General features: G+C 48.7%; 3 protein-coding genes across 4 annotated transcripts; 1 reads left to right on the top strand and 2 right to left on the bottom strand.

Annotated features, from left to right (window-relative positions):
* Positions 1–2,973: 2,973 nt before the first annotated feature.
* On the bottom strand, positions 2,974–16,907 carry snap47 (synaptosome associated protein 47). Of its 2 annotated transcripts, XM_076972325.1 has the most exons (6): positions 16,595–16,900; positions 13,501–14,046; positions 12,610–13,112; positions 11,758–11,882; positions 7,893–8,064; positions 2,974–3,424 (listed from the first exon to the last, which is right to left on the bottom strand). In XM_076972325.1, the coding sequence occupies exons 2-5, from the start codon at positions 13,992–13,994 to the stop codon at positions 7,918–7,920; spliced, it is 1,269 nt and encodes a 422-aa protein (XP_076828440.1). In that variant the 5' UTR covers positions 13,995–14,046; positions 16,595–16,900; the 3' UTR covers positions 2,974–3,424; positions 7,893–7,917. The 2 variants fall into 2 exon arrangements, 1 of the variants encoding a protein (XP_076828440.1); XR_013120850.1 differs by lacking the exon at positions 11,758–11,882 and having other exon boundaries at positions 16,595–16,907.
* A 31-nt stretch (positions 16,908–16,938) lies between these two features.
* Positions 16,939–19,777, top strand: jmjd4 (jumonji domain containing 4). Its single transcript, XM_076972324.1, has 6 exons — positions 16,939–17,507; positions 17,710–17,875; positions 18,122–18,247; positions 18,395–18,662; positions 18,803–18,949; positions 19,318–19,777. Exons 1-6 carry the CDS (start codon positions 17,252–17,254, stop codon positions 19,624–19,626), a joined length of 1,272 nt encoding a protein of 423 aa, XP_076828439.1. The 5' UTR covers positions 16,939–17,251; the 3' UTR covers positions 19,627–19,777.
* A 515-nt stretch (positions 19,778–20,292) lies between these two features.
* Positions 20,293–22,689, bottom strand: iba57 (iron-sulfur cluster assembly factor IBA57). Its single transcript, XM_076973401.1, has 3 exons — positions 22,198–22,689; positions 21,231–21,583; positions 20,293–20,796 (listed from the first exon to the last, which is right to left on the bottom strand). Exons 1-3 carry the CDS (start codon positions 22,503–22,505, stop codon positions 20,405–20,407), a joined length of 1,053 nt encoding a protein of 350 aa, XP_076829516.1. The 5' UTR covers positions 22,506–22,689; the 3' UTR covers positions 20,293–20,404.
* Positions 22,690–23,156: the final 467 nt, after the last annotated feature.

Below are 23,156 nucleotides of genomic sequence, written 5' to 3'. Positions count from 1 at the left end.
ACCCGACACTCCCAGAGTGTAGCGGCCGCGCAAAGCAACACAGCACCTGCATCCACAGTACCGCCCGCCAACGAGTGAGTCACATCCCACACTCGGACGCGTCCTGAAGGGGCTCGCAACAGAGGGCGACAGACACAGCTATCCCGATCCAGTGGACCTACAGACACAGCTATCCCGCTTTAGTGGACCTACAGACACAGCTATCCCGCTTCAGTGGACCTACAGACACAGCTATCCCGCTCCAGTGGAACTACAGACACAGCTATCCCGCTCCAGTGGAACTACAGACACAGCTATCCCGCTCCAGTGGACCTACAGACACAGCTATCCCGCTTTAGTGGACCTACAGACACAGCTATCCCGCTCCAGTGGACCTACAGACACAGCTATCCCGCTACAGTGGAACTACACACAGCTATCCCGCTCCAGTGGAACTACAGACACAGCTATCCCGCTCCAGTGGAACTACAGACACAGCTATCCCGCTCTAGTAGACCTACAGACACAGCTATCCCGCTCCAGTGGACCTACAGACACAGCTATCCCGCTCCAGTGGAACTACAGACACAGCTATCCCGCTCCAGTGGAACTACAGACACAGCTATCCCGCTTTAGTGGACCTACAGACACAGCTATCCCGCTCCATACAAATCTTAAGTGGCTCAAATTAGTAACAGATGCACACACCCAGAAGTCCTACAAACAAAACCAATGTAAACAAAACCAAAACAAAATGTCAGAGTCACATTATTAAGTTTAACCATCAAAGACCTCTGTCCTGACGCGTGTTATGGGCGGAAAGCGCACCGCTGAAGACTACAGTTGGCATAATTCCCTCACAGCGATGGAAGTGCCATGTTTTCGGTGGTGCTGCGCCCCACCATACCTGCCACACCCGCCACTCCCTCCACGGTCTTCCCACGACAGCCACTGATCGATTCACCATCGATACACAGACACCCTCGCCACTGCTGTGGTGCACCGCGGGCCCGGCGTGTAAACACGCGAGTGACTCAGAGCCAGTAAAAACCAGCGATGTCTGCGTATCATCCGCCGCGAGGCCGGATCTCTCGCACAGAAGATGTGGTCGGGTCCGACCGCCGCCACTTCCTCGCCCTCTGCACCACGCCAGCGTGGATTCCTTCTCTTCGACCCGATGCTGCTCCGAGCGCAGGATCTAGGCAGCCACGCGGCGCACGAGTTTATGAGGAAAATCCCCGAGGGCTGGCGGTTTATAACGTGACGGAGAGAAAAGTCGGCGGAGCGGTAAATAATCCCTTAAGCAAACAGAAATAAAAGATGCGTGCAAGGAGTCAAAACCATCCAAACATTCCGCAGAGTAAGTGGAACAAGCAAACAGCGACGCTACGCTGCCTCGCTGTGGCGGGAGGAGAGGGGAGTTTTCTCCTGAGGATTCACGCCAGACCAACTAGCACATGCCCGTGGCGACCGTAGTAAACCCTCTCCAACCGCTCGCTGGGATCTCGTTTTAAATGTCTGCTCCTGGTGATGGCTTAACAAACACAGCGCATTAAACTAGTTCACTGGGTAAATCTCGACGCACAATAGAGGGATTGAGTGTCCCGTGATGTTAAAGCTAATCAACACCACCATTATTACCCTCTTCCCTGTACAACTTAAACTGACTTCTGCCTTTTACTGAGAAAAATGTCCTGGACTTCATCATGTCACAATTGCAGTGATACACAGCGGTCATGTGACTCCATGCTCTTCAGTCTGAAAACACCTCAGACACATCAAGCCGCTCAGATACCCTGCTCTGAGGTCCTGTAGAGAGAGAGACCCTGCACTGAGGTCATGTAGAGAGAGACCCTGCTCTGAGCTCCTGTAGAGAGAGACACCCTGCTCTGAGCTCCTGTAGAGAGACACCCTGCTCTGAGCTCCTGTAGAGAGAGAGACCCTCTTCTGAGGTCCCGTAGAGAGAGAGAGACCATGCTCTGAGCTCCTGTAGAGAGAGAGACCCTCTTCTGAGGTCCTGTAGAGAGAGAGAGACCCTCTTCTGAGGTCCTGTAGAGAGAGAGAGACCATGCTCTGAGCTCCTGTAGAGAGAGAGACCCTCTTCTGAGGTCCTGTAGAGAGAGAGAGAGACACTGCTCTGTGGTCCTGTAGAGAGAGACACCCTGCTCTGTGGTCCTGTAGAGAGAGAGAGACCCTGCTCTGAGCTCCTGTAGAGAGGTCCAGCACAGAGATCTGCCCACAACACTGAATCTTCAGCAAGCCGGATGAATGAGGCCCTTTGGTGTCCCACGTGGTGGTGGAAGAGTTTCACAAGGGGACATTGAGCAGAAGCTGCTCTCACACTGCCAGCAGGATGTTGTAATGATGAGGCCCTCCTGCCCGTTTACCAGCCTGTTTACAGAGAATTTGGCCCCCTCCAAAACACTGCTGCCCCCTGCAGCATGTACCAGCAAACCCCACCAAACCCCACCCAACCCCACCCAACCCCATCAAATGCCACCAAACCCCAGCAAACTCCAGCAAACTCCACCAAACACCAGCAAACCCCACCCAACCCCATCAAATGCCACTAAACCCCAGCAAACTCCACCAAACACTAGCAAACCCCACCCAACCCCATCAAATGCCACCGAACCCCAGCAAACTCCAGCAAACTCCACCAAACACCAGCAAACCCCAGCAAACCCCACCCAACCCCAGCAAACTCCACCAAACCCCAGCAAACCCCATGAAACACCACCAAACCCCATCAAACACCACCCAACCCCATCAAACACCACCAAACCCCAGCAAACACCACCCAACCCCAGCAAACACCACCCAACCCCAGCAAACACCACCAAACCCCAGCAAACCCCAACAAACACCAGCAAACACCACCAAACACCAGCAAACTGCACCAAACACCAGCAAACCCCAGCAAAGTACACCAACAACAGCAAACTACACCAACCACCACCCAGAAAAGTGCACAAAAACAGAGGTGAATTTTAGTTAATCAGAGTTTATTTTACAGTCAGACACAAGATTACAGCATTTGGCAACATTGTCAATGTACAGCATACACACATAAATATACAAATAAACCATGATCAGCCTTAAAATATACAGTCATGATGTGGCACAGTATTAATCTCCCTTAGTGAAGCAGCTCTAATATTGAATCTGGCCCTTGAAGCCAAACCCAACCAGGGCATTTCAATTAAACAGTTTACCTGACTGACCACCTGAGATCACACCTGACTGTTTCTTAAGGGATGGTTCCTATATTTACAACAATGAGTCAGCGTGAGGGTGATATATTACACACAATGCCCATTAGGTGGCACTGTAGAGTACACATGCCCCATGCACTTCCACTAGGGGGGGACACTGAGGCATGCAGGTTGTTGAGCAGGAAGGTTGGACAGGTGATCTGGGAATGGCAGAAGGTCTCCGTGTAGACCTGGGGACAAACACAAAAACAAACAAACACAAACATAAACACAAACACTCTAGAGTACATTACAAGTCATCCTCTGCTCAGTTCAGTGCTTTTCAGTTAATCACCAATATCCAGTGCAGACCTGTGATGGCTACTAGCGCTGTTGCTAGCGAGGCTACTAGCGCGGTTGCTAGCGAGGCTGCTAGCGCTGTTGCTAGCGTCCTGTGCCCCCCCTCCACTCAAACAAGGGTCTGTGTAGCCCCACCCCTCAGCAGAACATCCTCTTGTTCCCGATCAATAAACCTAAACGCTTCCACATGTTGGTCCTGCCAATCTGAAGCTGCTATCAGAGCATTTTCACTTAGGTGGCTTTGATGACTCCCAGATGTTGGATTTGTGTTCCAAAAGCAGTAACGTTGGCAGCTGGACAGAAGTTAAGTGGGACAGACCCAGACGAGACAGACCCAGACGAGACAGACCGGGACAGACCCGCTTGGTCTCAGCACTGCACCCTTCTTGTCTGGTCTGACTCAGGAGCAGAGAGTCATGTTATGATATGGTATATGTTATGATACGAGTCATGTTATGATATGAGTCATGATGTTATGAGTCATGATGTTATGAGTCATGTTATGATATATGCCATGCTATGATATGAGTCATGCTATGTTACAGTGCCCTCCATAATTATTGGCACCCCTGGTTAAGATGTGTTCTTTAGCTTCTTATAAATTGAGTTTTTTTCTAAATAATATAGGACCACGATGGAAAAAAGAGTAAAATCCAACCTTTAACTCAAGTGCATTTAATCAGTAGGAAAAAAATCCCACATTAAGAAATAATTGTTTAACATCAAATAATGTGTGCCACAATTATTAGCACCCCTGATGTTAATACTTTGTACAACCCCCTTTTGCCAACAAAACAGCACCTAATCTTCTCCTATAATGTTTCACAAGATGGGTGAACACAGAAAGAGGGATCTTCGACCATTCCTCTTTGCACAATCTCTCTAAATCATGCAGCGACCTGGGTCCTCTCCTCTGCACTCTCCTCTTCAGCTCACCCCACAGGTTTTCAATGGGGTTGAGGTCTGGGGACTGAGATGGCCATGGGAGGAGCTTGATTCTGTGTGTGGTCAACCATTTCTGTGTAGATCTTGCCATATGTTTAGGGTCATTATCTTGCTGAAAGACCCAGTGACGACCCATCTTCAGCTTTCGGGCAGAAGCCACCAGATTTTGTTTTAAAATGTCCTGGTATTTCAAAGCATTCATGATGCCATGCACCCTAACAAGGTTCCCTGGGCCTTTGAAAGAGAAGCAGGCCCACAGCATCACTGATCCTCCCCCGTATTTCACAGTGGGCATGAGGTGCTTTTCTGCATACTCAGCTCTTGTGTTACGCCAGACCCACTTACAGCATTTGTTGCCAAAAAGCTCTACCTTTGTTTCATCTGACCAAAGCACACGGTCCCAGTTGAAGTTCCAGTACTGCTTAGCAAACTCCAAACGTTTTCGTTTATGATTGAGAGTGAGAAAAGGTTTTTTCCGTGCATGCCTCCCAAACAGTTTGTTGGCGTGTAGATAGCGCCTGATGGTTGTTTTGGAGACTTCGTGACCCCAAGATGCTACCATTTGTTGCAGTTCTGTAACAGTTAGCTTTGGAGAACTTTTTATTTCTCTCATCATCCTCCTCACTGTGCGTGGTGGCAAAATAAACTTGCGTCCTCGTCCAGACTTGTTTACCACTGTCCCAGTTGTTTTAAACTTCTTAATAATTCCTCTGACAGTAGATATGGACAGGTGTAGGAGAGTGGCTATTTTCTTGTAGCCATTGCCTGACTTGTGAAGGTCAACACACATCTGCCTTACTTGAATGCTATGTTCCTTTGTCTTTCCCATGTTGAAGAGAAATGGCCTCTGTGTCACGTCATAATTATACCCCAGGGAAACAGGAAGTTGTAAATTGCTAATTAAATGTTCCTACATACTCTGATTAACTTCGTGAACTACTGTAGAAGTGACAGAAATTCTTTAATTACATTTGTTTCCTAAGAATTGTTAGGGGTGCCAATAATTGTGGAACAGGTGATTTTATGAAGAATAATTATTTCTTAGTCAGGGATTTTATTTTCCCCCTTAAACTTCACTTGAGTTAAAGGTTACATTTTTCTACAATTGTCAGTGTAAGAGTATGTTTCCACAATAACAATTTATTAGAAGCTAAAGAACACATCTTAACCAGGGGTGCCAATAATTATGGAGGGCACTGTATATGTTGCGAGTCATGATATGAGTCATGTTATGGTATGTTATGAGTCATGTTATGGTATGTTATGAGTCATGTTATGAGTCATGTTATGGTATGTTATGAGTCATGTTATGGTATGTTATGAGTCATGTTATGGTATGTTATGAGTCATGATATGAGTCATGTTATGGTATGTTATGAGTCATGGACGGGTCCAGCCACGTGCTGAAGAGTCTCACACATCTGACCCGTCCTCACCACTGTCCCCTCACTGCTGAAACACACTCCACAACAGAGAGGTCATCACACTCCTGTTTATTAGTGTTATGGGGCAGTCATGGCCTGGTGGTAGGGAACTGGTCTTGTGACCGGAGGGTCGTGGGTTCGATTCCCAGACCTGAGGCCATGACTGAGGTGCCCTTGAGCAAGGCACCTAACCCCAACTGCTCCCCGGGTGCAGGGCTAGGGCTGCCCACCACTCTGGGCACAGATTTAAAATTCAGGTTTAAACATTATTTGCTGGCAATTTTCATATGTCAAATAAGTTAAATCTATAATAATACTACTACAAATAATAATAATAAATTATACATAAATCAAATTCATTATTATTATCATTATTATTAATTATTGTTAATCTGAGAACATAGTTAATGTTTCCTTCTGTATTGGGTTTCTGTCCAGCAGGGGGCGACAGCAAGCAAAGGCAAAGTGTGTGAAAGTGCTGTTAAAGATCAGGTGAACTCACCCCACCACACATCATCCCTCATAACGCTGTAATGATGTCTGTACTGTCTGTCACACATCATCCCTCATAACGCTGTAATGATGTCTGTACTGTCTGTCACACATCATCCCTCCCAACGCTGTAATGATGTCTGTACTGTCTGTCACACATCATCCCTCATAACGCTGTAATGATGTCTGTACTGTCTGTCACACATCATCCCTCATAACGCTGTAATGATGTCTGTACTGTCTGTCACACATCATCCCTCCCAACGCTGTAATGATGTCTGTACTGTCTGTCACACATCATCCCTCATAATGCTGTAATGATGTCTGTACTGTCTGTCACACATCATCCCTCCCAACGCTGTAATGATGTCTGTACTGTCTGTCACACATCATCCCTCATAATGCTGTAATGATGTCTGTACTGTCTGTCACACATCATCCCTCCCAACGCTGTAATGATGTCTGTACTGTCTGTCACACATCATCCCTCATAACGCTGTAATGATGTCTGTACTGTCTGTCACACATCATCCCTCATAACGCTGTAATGATGTCTGTACTGTCTGTCACACATCATCCCTCATAATGCTGTAATGATGTCTGTACTGTCTGTCACACATCATCCCTCCCAACGCTGTAATGATGTCTGTACTGTCTGTCACACATCATCCCTCCCAACGCTGTAATGATGTCTGTACTGTCTGTCACACATCATCCCTCATAACGCTGTAATGATGTCTGTACTGTCTGTCACACATCATCCCTCATAACGCTGTAATGATGTCTGTACTGTCTGTCACACATCATCCCTCATAACGCTGTAATGATGTCTGTACTGTCTGTCACACATCATCCCTCCCAACGCTGTAATGATGTCTGTACTGTCTGTCACACATCATCCCTCCCAACGCTGTAATGATGTCTGTACTGTCTGTCACACATCATCCCTCCCAACGCTGTAATGATGTCTGTACTGTCTGTCACACATCATCCCTCATAACGCTGTAATGATGTCTGTACTGTCTGTCACACATCATCCCTCCCAACGCTGTAATGATGTCTGTACTGTCTGTCACACATCATCCCTCCCAACGCTGTAATGATGTCTGTACTGTCTGTCACACATCATCCCTCCCAACGCTGTAATGATGTCTGTACTGTCTGTCACACATCATCCCTCCCAACGCTGTAATGATGTCTGTACTGTCTGTCACACATCATCCCTCCCAACGCTGTAATGATGTCTGTACTGTCTGTCACACATCATCCCTCATAACGCTGTAATGATGTCTGTACTGTCTGTCACACATCATCCCTCATAACGCTGTAATGATGTCTGTACTGTCTGTCACACATCATCCCTCCCAACGCTGTAATGATGTCTGTACTGTCTGTCACACATCATCCCTCCCAACGCTGTAATGATGTCTGTACTGTCTGTGCTGACATTAACGTGAGAGGGAAAACAGGCCTTCCTGTCAAGACAAACATGTCTTACCGCCATGGCGACAGAGGGGTGGTGGCTACAGCAGTTTCCTCATTCTGCGTGTGTGTTTGTCGATGTTCATGGTGGCGTGGTCACTAGAGGAGACCAACACATCCAGCGTCTCATCCTGCCTCTCCAGCTCAGTCTCCGCCTCCAGGGCCAGACTCTTCAGTTGGATCAGCATCTGAACACACACACACACACACACACACACACACACACACCATTACTTCTACTGCAGGACTGCACATGGGAACACGTGTATATTGAATGCATGTGTTGCATTAACAGGAACTATTGTGCAGTGAGCACCACTCCAAGAACTCCCAACATCCTCCTCCTCACTGCACACGAAGTCAACGTCACCCGGGGCAACTGTAGCAGGGCATTGTGGGTAACATAGGTCATGTGTGCTACAGCGAGACCACCGCCTCCCGCCCACGTAGAGAACTGCCCACTCTGGGTAGGCGGGGGTGATGGGTCACACTTCCACGTGGATGGAGCTGATGGAGCTGATGGAGCTGATGGAGCCGGACACAGAAGCTACACTCTTCTGAAGAGTCTCACTCTTCCAGCGCTGTCTCACTAGGGTGACGTCATGCGCACGCAGTGTGCAAATGAGTGTCACGGGGTAAACGTCCTGCTCAACAACACTGAGAGGAAACACTGTAGGCTCCGCCCCCTCTAACGCTGACGCAGGAACCATTGAGCTCGAAGCAAAAATCAGTGCAATCATAGAGAACCAATCAAACCACTGCCCTCCTGGGTTTGGGCACCATTACTCACCAACAAGGATGTAGATTGGTTAAAACAAAAATGCCCCATGGAATCCACTGGAGAAACTAGAACACAATTAGCCATTCAGATAAATCACCTGAATAATTAAGCATTTATCAAAAGTATGTATGGCTTAAATATAAAGATAAAATACATATAATAATATAAGTATATCTAAGCAAATTTTAAATATGGTAAAAATAAGTCCCTGCGTGTAATTAATTCATGACGCCTCCTGTTGTGTATGAAGTCTAAACTTCATTCATGATTTTATATCACAATGCCAACGTGGACTAATGCCAAAGTACCAACATATTGAGACAGAGCTGATGTGTTGTTGAACGCTCAAGGATTTCAACGCCTCTGGATTCTACAGCGTACCCAACACCTCTGGTTCCTCTGTGTAATGTGATAAATGCTAAAGTTCATCCTCATCATCATTGTCCACTCATACATATGGCAGACTCGCCACAATCAGACTGCCGGGGAAAAAACGACCTGGTTTTAAAACAGTTGGACACAGATATCAATTCAAAAGCAACGCTGAATTTACTCACTGCCTCATAAAAGTGATTTGTGCCACAACCAGAAAAAACAAAGGTGGTTTATTACGGAAGGAACTGGATTCACTTCACCTTGTGCAAGTGAGAACGCAGTATGGTAAACGAATAAAGTAATAGATGTGGAATACTGATTATTGAGTCCTTCCAGAAGGTTCCCAGCAGGCAGTTTGGCTGTTCCCGCAGGGGCAACACTCCATCAGCTCTTTCTGCCCCCGTAACTCTTCTCAGAGGTTTTACTGGGAGGAACCTCATGAATACTCCCCTTCACACATAAAACACTGGCACTCAACACAGTGAAGCAGGTACTGAAAGAACAAGAGGTATTAATAAAACTACAAATATGGACACCCCCTCAAACAGGGGTGAACATTTCAAGAGGTATTCATAAAACTACAAATATGGACACCCCCTCAAACAGGGGTGAACATTTCAAGAGGTATTCATAAAACTACAAATATGGACACCCCCTCAAACAGGGGTGAACATTTCAAGAGGTATTCATAAAACTACAAATATGGACACCCCCTCAAACAGGGGTGAACATTTCAAGAGGTATTCATAAAACTACAAATATGGACACCCCCTCAAACAGGGGTGAACATTTCAAGAGGTATTAATAAAACTACAAATATGGACACCCCCTCAAACAGGGGTGAACATTTCAAGAGGTATTCATAAAACTACAAATATGGACACCCCCTCAAACAGGGGTGAACATTTCAAGAGGTATTCATAAAACTACAAATATGGACACCCCCTCAAACAGGGGTGAACATTTCAAGAGGTATTCATAAAACTACAAATATGGACACCCCCTCAAACAGGGGTGAACATTTCAAGAGGTATTCATAAAACTACAAATATGGACACCCCCTCAAACAGGGGTGAACATTTCAAGAGGTATTAATAAAACTACAAATATGGACACCCCCTCAAACAGGGGTGAACATTTCAAGAGGTATTCATAAAACTACAAATATGGACACCCCCTCAAACAGGGGTGAACATTTCAAGAGGTATTAATAAAACTACAAATATGGACACCCCCTCAAACAGGGGTGAACATTTCAAGAGGTATTCATAAAACTACAAATATGGACACCCCCTCAAACAGGGGTGAACATTTCAAGAGGTATTCATAAAACTACAAATATGGACACCCCCTCAAACAGGGGTGAACATTTCAAGAGGTATTCATAAAACTACAAATATGGACACCCCCTCAAACAGGGGTGAACATTTCAAGAGGTATTAATAAAACTACAAATATGGACACCCCCTCAAACAGGGGTGAACATTTCAAATCCCAGTTCTGGAGAACTAAAGCTACACTGGTCTTAGCTCCAGTCCAGCTCCTGGAGATATACTGTCCCACAGTTTAGCTATAGCAGAGTCACAAGTGTCTGGGAAGAACCTAAACTCTGCAGGGAAGATCTCAAGGTGAGGAACTAAAGCTCCTCCCCTAAACGTGAAGGGTTACGTGAGGAACTAAAGCTCCTCCCCTAAACGTGAAGGGTTACGTGAGGAACTAAAGCTCCTCCCCTTAAACGTGAAGGGTTACGTGAGGAACTAAAGCTCCTCCCCTAAACGTGAAGGGTTACGTGAGGAACTAAAGCTCCTCCCCTAAAGTGAAGGGTTACGTGAGGAACTAAAGCTCCTCCCCTAAAATGTGAAGGGTTACGTGAGGAACTAAAGCTCCTCCCCTAAAGTGAAGGGTTACGTGAGGAACTAAAGCTCCTCCCCTAAAATGTGAAGGGTTACGTGAGGAACTAAAGCTCCTCCCCTAAAGTGAAGGGTTACGTGAGGAACTAAAGCTCCTCCCCTAAACGTGAAGGTTACGTGAGGAACTAAAGCTCCTCCCCTAAACGTGAAGGGTTACGTGAGGAACTAAAGCTCCTCCCCTAAAATGTGAAGGGTTAGGTGAGGAACTAAAGCTCCTCCCCTAAACGTAAAGGTTTACATGTGGAACTAAAGCTCCTCCCCTAAACGTGAAGGGTTACGTGAGGAACTAAAGCTCCTCCCCTAAACGTGAAGGTTACGTGAGGAACTAAAGCTCCTCCCCTAAACGTGAAGGGTTACGTGAGGAACTAAAGCTCCTCCCCTAAACGTGAAGGTTACGTGAGGAACTAAAGCTCCTCCCCTAAACGTGAAGGGTTACGTGAGGAACTAAAGCTCCTCCCCTAAACGTGAAGGGTTACGTGAGGAACTAAAGCTCCTCCCCTAAACGTGAAGGGTTACGTGAGGAATTCAAGCTCCTCCCCTAAACGTGAAGGGTTACGTGAGGAACTAAATCTCCTCCCCTAAACGTGAAGGGTTACGTGAGGAACTAAATCTCCTCCCCTAAACGTGAAGGGTTACGTGAGGAACTCAAGCTCCTCCCCTAAACGTGAAGGGTTACGTGAGGAACTCAAGCTCCTCCCCTAAACGTGAAGGGTTACGTGAGGAACTCAAGCTCCTCCTCTAAACGTGAAGGGTTACGTGAGGAACTCAAGCTCCTCCTCTAAACGTGAAGGGTTACGTGAGGACGTCAAACAGACCTGTTTGAGCTCCTGGGCCTCGGCCTCCGTCACCGTGGGACGCAGGACGTGCAGTTGCACCTGAGTGAGCGGCCCAGCAGGAACCTCCACAGGTACTTCTGTGTCCATGTGTAGCGAGGCCACACCTGCAGGGGGCGACAAACACACCCACACAGGAAGGCCCAGAACTCAATGTACGTAGCAGATACAAGACAGCACAGAAAACAGATTACATTAAGGGCCTCGATATCCACAGCAGTCAATCTGAACACATCCCAAAAATGTGATGGGTTGCTTCTTTGTAGGTGGTTTTATGACAGCTAGACGTTGATTTAGTGGAGCTGGACGTATAATCCTACAGAAACGAACAACTGTGGGGAAAATAACTGGCAGGGTTCAAATAGTAAAGAAGAATAACTGCAGTGCGTAGTGTGAGTGATGATCTGTTAAACGTATTCTGCAAAAGTAAACGTGGAGGTGGACGAGGAAACAATCCACCCCATTTTTCCAGGGGTTTTATTCACTCCACATAACAAGCAGCTGTGACACCACTGCCATCGTGTGGTGGAAAAAGGAATTTCAGGTTTACTGCAAAATGTCAAACTGATGAGGAATTGACATTGATGAGGAACTTTACATTTCCTACATTATTATATTAAAACACAATGATAATAAATTAAATAAAATAACACATTAAATGACCTTTAAATTAAGCCAATTAATAATTTTTTTTTAAGATACACAGATTTGTGATGGCAGAAATTCAAGTTTTTTTTCTTCCTCAAACTAAATATCATTCAACAACACTGAACAGAAAGACAGAATGAAGCCCCCGGTGGCAGCAGCAGGTACTGCAAGGCCCGGCCCTCACACCTGGACCCCAGAAGGCGGCGGCACCATCTGCGCTCCCGGGAGTGTTGGTGGGCGTGGCCTGCAGGGCGGCGTAATCGCTGGCGAACTCCACCTTCTTCTTGTACTGCACCTCCAGCACGGAGAGGGCCTCGGCCATCTTGACGGAGAGGAGCCTGTAGCAGACGTCGGGCTTGCCGATGAAGCGCTGACGTACGCTGATCTCGTAGGGGTTGTGCACACGGATGTCGTCCACCTCCTCCCTCTGGAAGAGGTGCAGGAGCTGGCCGCCGGCCGCCCGCACCTCCAGGCCCGACACCAGCACGCTCAGGCTGCCCGGCTTCACCTGGCCCGGCTCGCTGCCCCGCGACACCACCGCCGGGATGCTACTGATCACCTTGTGGGCTTTGCCGGAGCCTTTGGGGCAGGAAGCCTTGGCGGCCGCCTCCGTCTTGACGTCCGGCTGATTCCTCCAGGGCAGCTTGCCAAACGGCCACCAGGGCGGAGACTCCAGCTCAGACAGCAACCTGCACACAAGACCAGCACATCTGAGAATAACCTGAGCTCTCAATACTGAGAGGGTCTCCGTTCTTACCCTTAAAAGTCTGTAAACATAGGTGTCCTGATTCGAGATCAACAGATATTTGATAAACATTCATCACTGTAAGCATGAGAAGGGAGTAACTAATTTCTGCACTCATTGTATGGTAATTCTAAGCATATAAAAGTGTTTTGGCATTGTGGAATATAAATACTGCACACATATTTTTATGTATTGCTCTGCTTCCATTAAACTGGCCTAAAAGATAATAATACCTTTTTATAATAATAATAATACTAAACTTTACTCTCCCTTTCCCAAAACACAAGACCTGAAGCTAAATCTAAAAACAAGCCAGCACAAACATCTCTTACTTGTCAGCCACACCCAGGTCAGACTCCATCTTGTCCAGTCCCTGCATCATGTTGTCAAACTGCTCCCCCTGGTGGCCGAGCACCTTGCCCGTGTCGGCCAGTCTGCGCTGGGCTCCGGACACCAGGCCGATGAGCTCCTGGCCCTTGCTGAGCGGAGCGGGGGCCGTGTGGGCTTCATCGGGACCCAGCAGGCTCTCCCTCCAGAAGTGTTCCACCACGTGGTAGACGGCGGCCCGGCACGGGCGGAGCGAGCCGAACCAGTGCTTGACTCCGCCCTGCTCGAGCACCGTCAGGGCGCCGAAGATGAAGCTGGACGACTCCATCTTGATCTCCACCACGCGGGACAGCGGGACGCTGGCCGATACCCCGCGGCTCGGCTCCGACGTGAAGCTGATGGAGGCTCGGCTCAGGGACAGCACACCACCCACCCACCGCTTCTCACCGCTTATGTAGTAGGAGGCGGACCAGGAGCGGAGGGGCGTGTCCCGGCTCATCCCGCCCTGATGGGTGGAGCTTGGGCTCCGCCGGGATCTGGTTATAGCTCACCTGATAGGCCAAGGACAGGAATAACCTGCTCACATTCAGATTGTTGACATTTGCTCATATATGTAACACCTACTTCTATTTTACGATGCAAGGACCTAAAATTCTCATGATGTCTAATATACACATGAGCCACATTTCAATTTCATACCACCTCCTACACCACACTGAGGCACTCAATACATTTACAGACAATAAGAATGTAATTCTGTAATGTAAACAGTGTAATTACACCTTCAGCACATTCAGTGAAGTCACCACACAAAATTCATTTTGATTGGATCTCTGACACCAAAACAGGTGACATGTTTACCCCACCCCTTCACCATCTACCCCACCCCCTCACCATCTACCCCTCCCCCTCACCATCTACCCCTCCCCCATCACCATCTACCCCTCCCCCTCACCATCTACCCCACCCCCTCACCATCTACCCCACCCCCTCACCATCTACCCCTCCCCCTCACCATCTACCCCACCCCTTCACCATCTACCCCACCCCCTCACCATCTACCCCTCCCCCTCACCATCTACCCCCACCCCTCACCATCTACCCCTCCCCCTCACCATCTACCCCACCCCTTCACCATCTACCCCTCCCCCATCACCATCTACCCCTCCCCCATCACCATCTACCCCTCCCCCTCACCATCTACCCCACCCCCTCACCATCTACCCCACCCCCTCACCATCTACCCCACCCCCTCACCATCTACCCCACCCCTTCACCATCTACCCCACCCCCTCACCATCTACCCCTCCCCCTCACCATCTACCCCCACCCCTCACCATCTACCCCACCCCCTCACCATCTACCCCACCCCCTCACCATCTCCCCCACCCCCTCACCATCTACCCCCACCCCCTCACCATCTACCCCCACCCCTCACCATCTACCCCGCCCCCTCACCACCTACCCCGCCCCCTCACCACCTACCCCGCCCCCTCACCATCTACCCCGCCCCCTCACCATCTACACCCACCCCCTCACCATCTACACCGCCCCCTCACCATCTACCCCGCCCCTTCACCATCTACCCCGCCCCTTCACCATCTACCCCTCCCCCTCACCATCTACCCCGCCCCCTCACCATCTACCCCGCCCCCTCACCACCTACCCCGCCCCCTCACCACCTACCCCGCCCCCTCACCACCTACCCCGCCCCCTCACCACCTACCCCTCCCCTTCACCACCTACCCCTCCCCTTCACCACCTACCCCTCCCCTTCACCACCTACCCCTCCCCTTCACCATCTACCCCTCCCCTTCACCACCTACCCCTCCCCTTCACCACCTACCCCTCCCCCTCACCATCTACCCCACCCCCTCACCATCTACCCCACCCCCTCACCATCTACCCCACCCCTTCACCATCTACCCCTCCCCCTCACCATCTACCCCACCCCCTCACCACCTACCCCACCCCCTCACCACCTACCCCACCCCCTCACCATCTACCCCACCCCTCACCATCTACCCCTCCCCATCATCATCTACCCCTCCCCTTCACCACCTACCCCTCCCCTTCACCACCTACCCCTCCCCCTCACCATCTACCCCACCCCCTCACCATCTACCCCACCCCCTCACCATCTACCCCACCCCTTCACCATCTACCCCTCCCCCTCACCATCTACCCCACCCCCTCACCACCTACCCCACCCCCTCACCACCTACCCCACCCCCTCACCATCTACCCCACCCCTCACCATCTACCCCTCCCCATCATCATCTACCCCTCCCCTTCACCACCTACCCCTCCCCTTCACCACCTACCCCACCCCCTCACCACCTACCCCACCCCCTCACCACCTACCCCACCCCCTCACCACCTACCCCACCCCCTCACCATCTACCCCACCCCTCACCATCTACCCCACCCCCTCACCATCTACCCCACCCCATCATCATCTACCCCACCCCATCACCATCTACCCCACCCCCTCACCATCTACCCCACCCCCTCACCATCTACCCCTCCACCTAACCATCTACCCCACCCTCTAACCATCTACCCCTCCCCCTCACCATCTACCCCACCCCCTCACCATCTACCCCTCCCCCTCACCATCTACCCCTCCCCCTCACCATCTACCCCTCACCATCTACCCCACCCCCTCACCATCTACCCCACCCCCTCACCATCTACCCCTCACCATCTACCCCACCCCCTCACCATCTACCCCTCCCCTTCAGCATCACAGAACATGGAGTAAAAGAGTCTTACATCTCTTCTAAAATCATTAACTGTACAGAATTACTGTTCAGTCTGGTGATTATCATCGTTTTCTTTATGGTTTAAATCAGAGAAGAACGAGCATGCACGAGCTGGACGATGGAGCAGCTCCACCCTTCATGGAAACATCTCATGATGACTGTAGACTCCACACAAGACCCACAACCACGTGTGATGTCATCTCTGATATTGGGTCTGGTACATCAGTGTGCAGCACCAAGGTCACAGGTTCGAGTCCCGAGATGCACCACAGTCATGATTAAATAGGGGAGATTAAATACGTCGTGTAGATACACCACACGTTTAAAACATTACCGTTCAAACAGCGGAGCAGCTTCAGCGCGATGATGGATGATGATGTTATTGTCCTACAACAAACCCTTTAACATCTCTTACACGGACCCCAACACGGGCTGCTGGGACGTGTTTTATACAGCTACATGCTCAACCTCCACCCGTCAGTTAGCCAACATGCAGAAAACAGATAAACCAGCCCAACACGACCCAACACGACACGACCCAACACACTGCGCTCTTCAGCCCTCCAAATCTGCGGGTGTGTAAATAACGCAGCTGCGCGTCCGGAAGAGGCTGCCGGGGCGCGACCGTATTTACAGTCCGATGTGGAACAGGAACTAACAGAAAACTTTCCGCCTCGATTATAAACGGACTCACAGCTGCAGACGGACGTGTCCGTTTCCTCCTAAATCTTCATTTTACACGTGTGCGCTGCGGTGTGATTAAAATAACCGGGCGTTTGCGGACACTGCGTGCGTTTAACCCGCATGTGCGCCGCCGTGTTTCTTCCCCCGTGGCGCAGCACCGTCGCCTCGGCCGACACCAGCAGGTTCGGTACCGACGTGAGTGCACGACCCTGGTGCGGCAGGACCAGCCTAACACCGCCCGGTGTTGGATCACAACACCGATGTGTGCCTGCCGTGGCCGCCCCTAGGCGCCACACCTCCCGGACACATGGACAGAGAGATGTTCCACAACTGCCACAGCCTCCTGCAGACCCAGCGGCACCAGCGGAACCAGCAGCTCCGCTCCGCTCACTTCGTGGACTACATCGAGAGAGGAATCACCTACACCAGGTTCTTCAAGAACTACCTGCTGCCCAACCACCCGTGCATCTTCTCCAGGAACTTCACAGAGGACTGGAACTGCAGGAAGCTGTGGGTCACAGATGATGGAAAACCTAACTTTCAGAGGCTTCTGCAGGAATTTGGTGAGTATAATACACACACACACACACACACATATATATATATATATATATATATATATATATATATATATATATATATCATAAATGTTGTCCACCCGTATAATCTGAGTCTTAAAAGGTGCGAAGATCTGAGCAGCTACAATAAGTCATTTATTTATTTAATAACATTTATTAGTCAATCGTCTTCATTTCATGTGTACAGACGAGGCTCCCGTGCCCGTGGCCAACTGCAGCGCAAAGGAATACAACGCCAATCCCAAACAAGTCATTTCCTTTAAAGACTTCATCCAGTACTGGAGGGAGCACATTCAGAACGGCCACTCCTCGCCCAGAGGATGTCTGTACCTAAAGGACTGGCATATGCAGAGGTAGGTGTCCTGACACAGGAGGAAACACAAGTGCACGTTTTGATTATTTAGCTTTTGCATCTTTGGAATTGGAATATTTTCTTGTCTATCTATTATTCATTTATCTTTTATTTATTTCTCACATGACTATATTCATTTAACATATTATTTTAGTGATTTTATATATTTTAAGATGGTGACCATGACCTTATTACAATTATTCAAGTTCTAAAGTAGCATAAGAAAGTCCTGCGCCTGCTGTTTCAGGATATTTCCAGAGCATGACGCGTACAAGACCCCCATCTACTTCTCCTCTGATTGGCTGAATGAGTACTGGGACACTATTGAAGTGGACGACTATCGTTTTGTCTACATGGGACCTAAAGGTTCCTGGTACGAGTAAAGGACATTACTTCACTTCATACAAATCCTGCACATTCTTCACCCACAATCAGCTCAGCTTGGTGTTTCCCTGCTCCAGAACATATTGTAGAACATAACCTAGAACAGTTCAGCTCAGATTCCCTCTTTGGCCACCAGGACTCCGTTCCACGCGGACGTTCTCCGCTCCTACAGCTGGTCCGCCAACATCTGCGGCCGGAAGAAATGGCTCCTGTACCCTCCGGGCCAGGAGGAGTTCCTGAAGGACTGCCATGGCAACTTGGCGTATGATGTCACGGCAACCATTCTTCAGGACAAAGGGCTGTACCCGCACTCAGACAAGGCGTGCCCGCCCCTGGAGATCATCCAGGAGGCTGGCGAGATAATCTTTGTGCCAAGCGGGTGGCATCACCAAGTTTACAATTTGGTGAGAATCTGTTATTTAAAAAAAAACTGGTTTGCAATATATTAAACCATGATTTTAAGTGAAGAGGCACAGGGTTTAGTTTGGTGCGAAACTGCCTTTAAATTACACAGCATTTCAGCAAAGACTTTCTCTGCGTCCAGGAGGACACGATCTCCATCAATCATAACTGGCTGAACGGCTGTAACTTGGACATCATGTGGCAGTTCCTGCAGGATGAACTCTTGTCCGTGCAGAAAGAGATCGAGGAATGGAGAGACACGATGGACACCTGGCACCAGCACTGTCAGGTAGCACCAAATGCTCACACCCAGCCCCTGACATCCACCCAACACATCACATTAACACCCAGCCCCTGACATATCCACCCAACACCTCACATTACCACCCAGCCCCTGACATATCCACCCAACACCTCACATTACCACCCAGCCCCTGACATTACCACCCAACACCTCACATTACCACCCAGCACCTGGTATTATTAGCATTTAGCATAGCATTAGCATTCAACATCAGCACCAATCCATGGCTTTAACTTGTAACATGAATAATTAGCATGGAGCCCTGATATTATCATTCAAATCCTGTGTTCATCGTGTAACAGAGATCTGATGTAATAAAACTGTAATGAAACTAGATTCTTATTTCTTGTCAGGTGATCATGAAGTCATGCACAGGGATCGACTACATGGAGTTCGCCTCGTTTCTGAAGACCATCGCAAACAACCGAATATCCTTCCTGAACTCTTGCCCCGGAAGTGCACTCAGTTGCCAGGGCAACCCCTCAGAAGCCCTCTGTGCTCTAGGTCCTCATCACGCGGCCTTTGACCTTCAGAGGGTGATTCATATCTTAGAAAGCATGCTTAGCAATGAAGATTTCAAGAGGCTCGAGCCATCAGCGCTGGGATTCAGCCCAGATGATCTACTGCAGGAGATCAGAGAGGCTGTCCACACCATCGTTTGAGAACGTCTGTGCCATCAGAACTCGGAGGACACTGCAGACCTCACGGGTTACGCAGACCTCGCGGGTTACATGCTGCCCCTGAAGTGTTTTTGCCATATGTATTAAATGAATTTCATTTCAAATAAAATTCCAACTCTGCTTTCCTGTTAAAGGAGTCTGTTTCATGTTTTGTTTTTTAGTGCCATTTTCACTTTAAAAGATCCCCGTCATCACATCATCTAGTTACGTTCTGTGGTATACGGTAAACATACTGTATATCACGGCTGTGGTCTTACATCACTGCTGCACATCACAGAGGTGGTCTTACATCACAGCGGTGGTCTTACATTAAACCCTTTTGAGCAGGTGTTGATGCTCAGATCCACTCCCTTCAGGAAAGACGTTCAGATGTCTCCTGGCAGGTAAGGGCTGAGAGATGATGCCATGTTTCTGGATGAAGACTGGGTCCATTATGAAGACTGGGAAACGCAGGCCGTTGGTGCTGCTACTGGGGATGGAGGACTTTCACAGTATCTACAGCTCAGACATGCACCATAGCTCCAAAATTGAAGTTCAAAACTTGCAGCAATCTTATTTAAATAAACACTAAACATCAACAGCATAAATCTGGATTTGTTATAATGTCTGATTTATCAGAAGCGGCATGAGACTAAAGAAGAGTTAAAGAAAAAAAAGTATTTTTTATTTAATATACTGAAATGTGCAATACATATAAATTACCACTGGACAATTTATAAACACGAGTTTTGAATGAGGTCATTTGTGTTGTTCTGCAGTGTCATATCCCCTTAGCGTCTTCTGGCCACCAGTCTGGTACGGAGGCCTCGACGGTCACTGTCCTGTCCTGACAGGATGTGAGTTCAAGTGTTTCTTTGGCATGAGCCAATCGCACAAGCCCCAGGCCAGCCTGCCCCAGCCCTGCCCTGTATCTACCAGCAGACTTCCCGCCGGGGGCCCGCAGACCGGCCCCCGCCTGCACGTCGTCTGCCGGGGCGGAGAGTGTGAGGGGCAGCAGCCGTTTGCGCACCACGCCCGTGTGGTGGGTGCGGGCCGTCAGCTCCTGACCCAGGTAGCAGCCCTTGCTGAAGCTGATGCCGTTCATGAACTCCAGGTTGGACTCCAGGGGCAGCGCCTCCCCGGGGGGCAGGTCCCTCACGCCCTCCGGCAGTCCTGCACAAGGGAAGACAAACGCTTACAGGATGCTTCACGGTCACATGTAGCTAATACCGATACATCGGCACTGCACACTCTTCTTTGTGTTATTAGACAGTCTTTGAACCGTTTGCTGAGGATAATTAAAATGAATGTAATTCTGTGTAATTCGGACTGTACAAATATTTTATACATACTGTATCTGACCTTATGATGTCAATGAATAAGGGAAATGGTGGTCATATTGTAAAACACAAAACTGAGACATTAAAATAAATTCAAAGAGGCAGTCCACAGCTAGGGTTAGGGAGTCCACAGCTAGGGTTAGCGGTTAGGGAGTCCACAGCTAGGGTTAGCGGTTAGGGTTAGGGAGTCCACAGCTTGGGTTAGCGGTTAGGGTTAGGGAGTCCAGAGCTAGGTGCCTCCTAACACTTTGTGTTTTGCATACATACCGATTCTGTAGCGATGGCCGTGGTACTCATCAGTCTCACCCTGCTGACACCCACCAATAAAATCAACAGGACTGTCATTGCTGCTGGTGACGAGTCTCCAGCCCATGAGGCGTGTCCTGGGGTCTCCGACCAGCACCAGCCCTTTGTCTGCAGGGGACGCCTCTGGTTCTGGGCCCCCCGGGGCAGTGTGTGTGTCCCGGGGCAGCAGTGCCCACAGTGAAAGATCAGCACGTGTGTCCACAGTTACTCTGCGCCTGATCTTGTACGTCTTTAAGTGTCGCGTGATGTCATCCACCACCGAGCTGTCGCACTCGAGGAGAACATTGTGTAGGTCCTCCGAGGGTTCGTTCAGACTAACATTAAACACACAAGCAGAAATAGCAGGAGCAGTTCGTGACCTTTTGTGTTCAATCTTGCAATCACCCATATACACCATATGTACCGTACTCACTGTAGCTTGTGTGAAGCTGCATTTCGTGAAAATGTCAGTGATATTCTTCATATATAGTATTTCCTTTGCATGTTGTGTTGGCCAACAGAGGCTCTTAGTTTTTACAATTCTAGTATGATTGTCCTGAACGTTTGTGCACCAAACAAACACCAAGCATGACCAAACCCAACTAAATGTTTGTAGTGGTGGATCTTCAGTTGCAGTCTATACTTCAATACAATCAATATATGTCACAACATACAGTTGTCTGTCGAAGCACAATGTCAAATTCTGTTGTACATCAACCAAAAAAAAAAAACCGAATTTGTATGTTTAGCCACAAACAGAAATGACAGATGACCCTGAAGAAGAAAGATAAGGTTTAACGGACACTCCCCTCCTGTTACTCTACAACTTCAGTTAGATAAAGCCGGCCAGCTCTGAAGAGAACACAGGTGTGTAGCCAGCTGTCCACTTGTTTAAGAGCGACATGTAATGTGAGTAGATTAAATATAATGTCCCTACATGTACCGTTACCTGTAGATGATCAGGTCATACAGGGTCCTGCCTTTAACGTTGAGCATGTGAGCATACAGACATCTCTGTCCTCCTCCTCCTGCAAGGAGGTTCATGTCATTCGTGATCATTCCTTGAAGAAACACGCCGGTGTCTTGTCCCCGGACGTTAACGAGGCCTCTACCCGGTACACGGTACCCGATTAATCGTCCCGGTCGCTCCGCCTGGCTGTAACAGCCTTTAAAAACACAGACGGGTCCGGTGTACGGAGTGCGTGTCCGCCCCGCCACGGCCCGCACCGCGCCGTTCAATAAACTCATCTTGTTCATGTTGTCCACCGCAGCGGTGTTTTTTATGTCATATTTATAATAATTAGGAGCGTTTCGTAAAGTTTGGGCAGCGACCTCGATCCTCAGCCCTACCTCCCGCCATCTTTGTTTCCCAGACTGCCTTGCGAATCCCGGACGACACGGCCGACGTTCTCAAGCAGCGCGCGCATCAGGAGCGCGCGTCAGGAGTGCGCATCAGCAGCGCGTTTCTCGCTGTAACAATAAACCCTAAACCCTAACACAACACTAACCCTAACCTAAAGGGTGCACAGGACGTTCACTCGTTCTTGTTTTCCATTATAAACCACAGTGAACTGACCATAGTTGCTTTCTTACCATAAACATGCACAGTTTAGAACTATATAGCACATATATACTATATAATATAGGCTGTAGTAGTTGGCGTTTGGGAATAAAGTCTCAAGAATATATTTAATGTTTAAATTATGACTGAGTTAATTACAAGATTGTTTTTTTTTATTTTTACATGTAGTCAGCCATGTAGACTGCAGCCTGTTTTTTTTTATCCCAGATAAGCGACGTTTTCTTTGTATGTCCACACCAGCCGTTATCAGAGTTGTATTACAGGATAAAATGTATTTTGTATTGCCAACTGTTCCCAAAACATTGAACAACAGTCCAACATTTATC

Source organism: Brachyhypopomus gauderio, chromosome 14, assembly GCF_052324685.1.
Source record: "Brachyhypopomus gauderio isolate BG-103 chromosome 14, BGAUD_0.2, whole genome shotgun sequence".
Lineage (NCBI taxonomy): Eukaryota > Metazoa > Chordata > Actinopteri > Gymnotiformes > Hypopomidae > Brachyhypopomus > Brachyhypopomus gauderio.
Note: the sequence above shows the minus strand (reverse complement) of the source record. Positions and strands in the feature narration are given on the sequence as shown.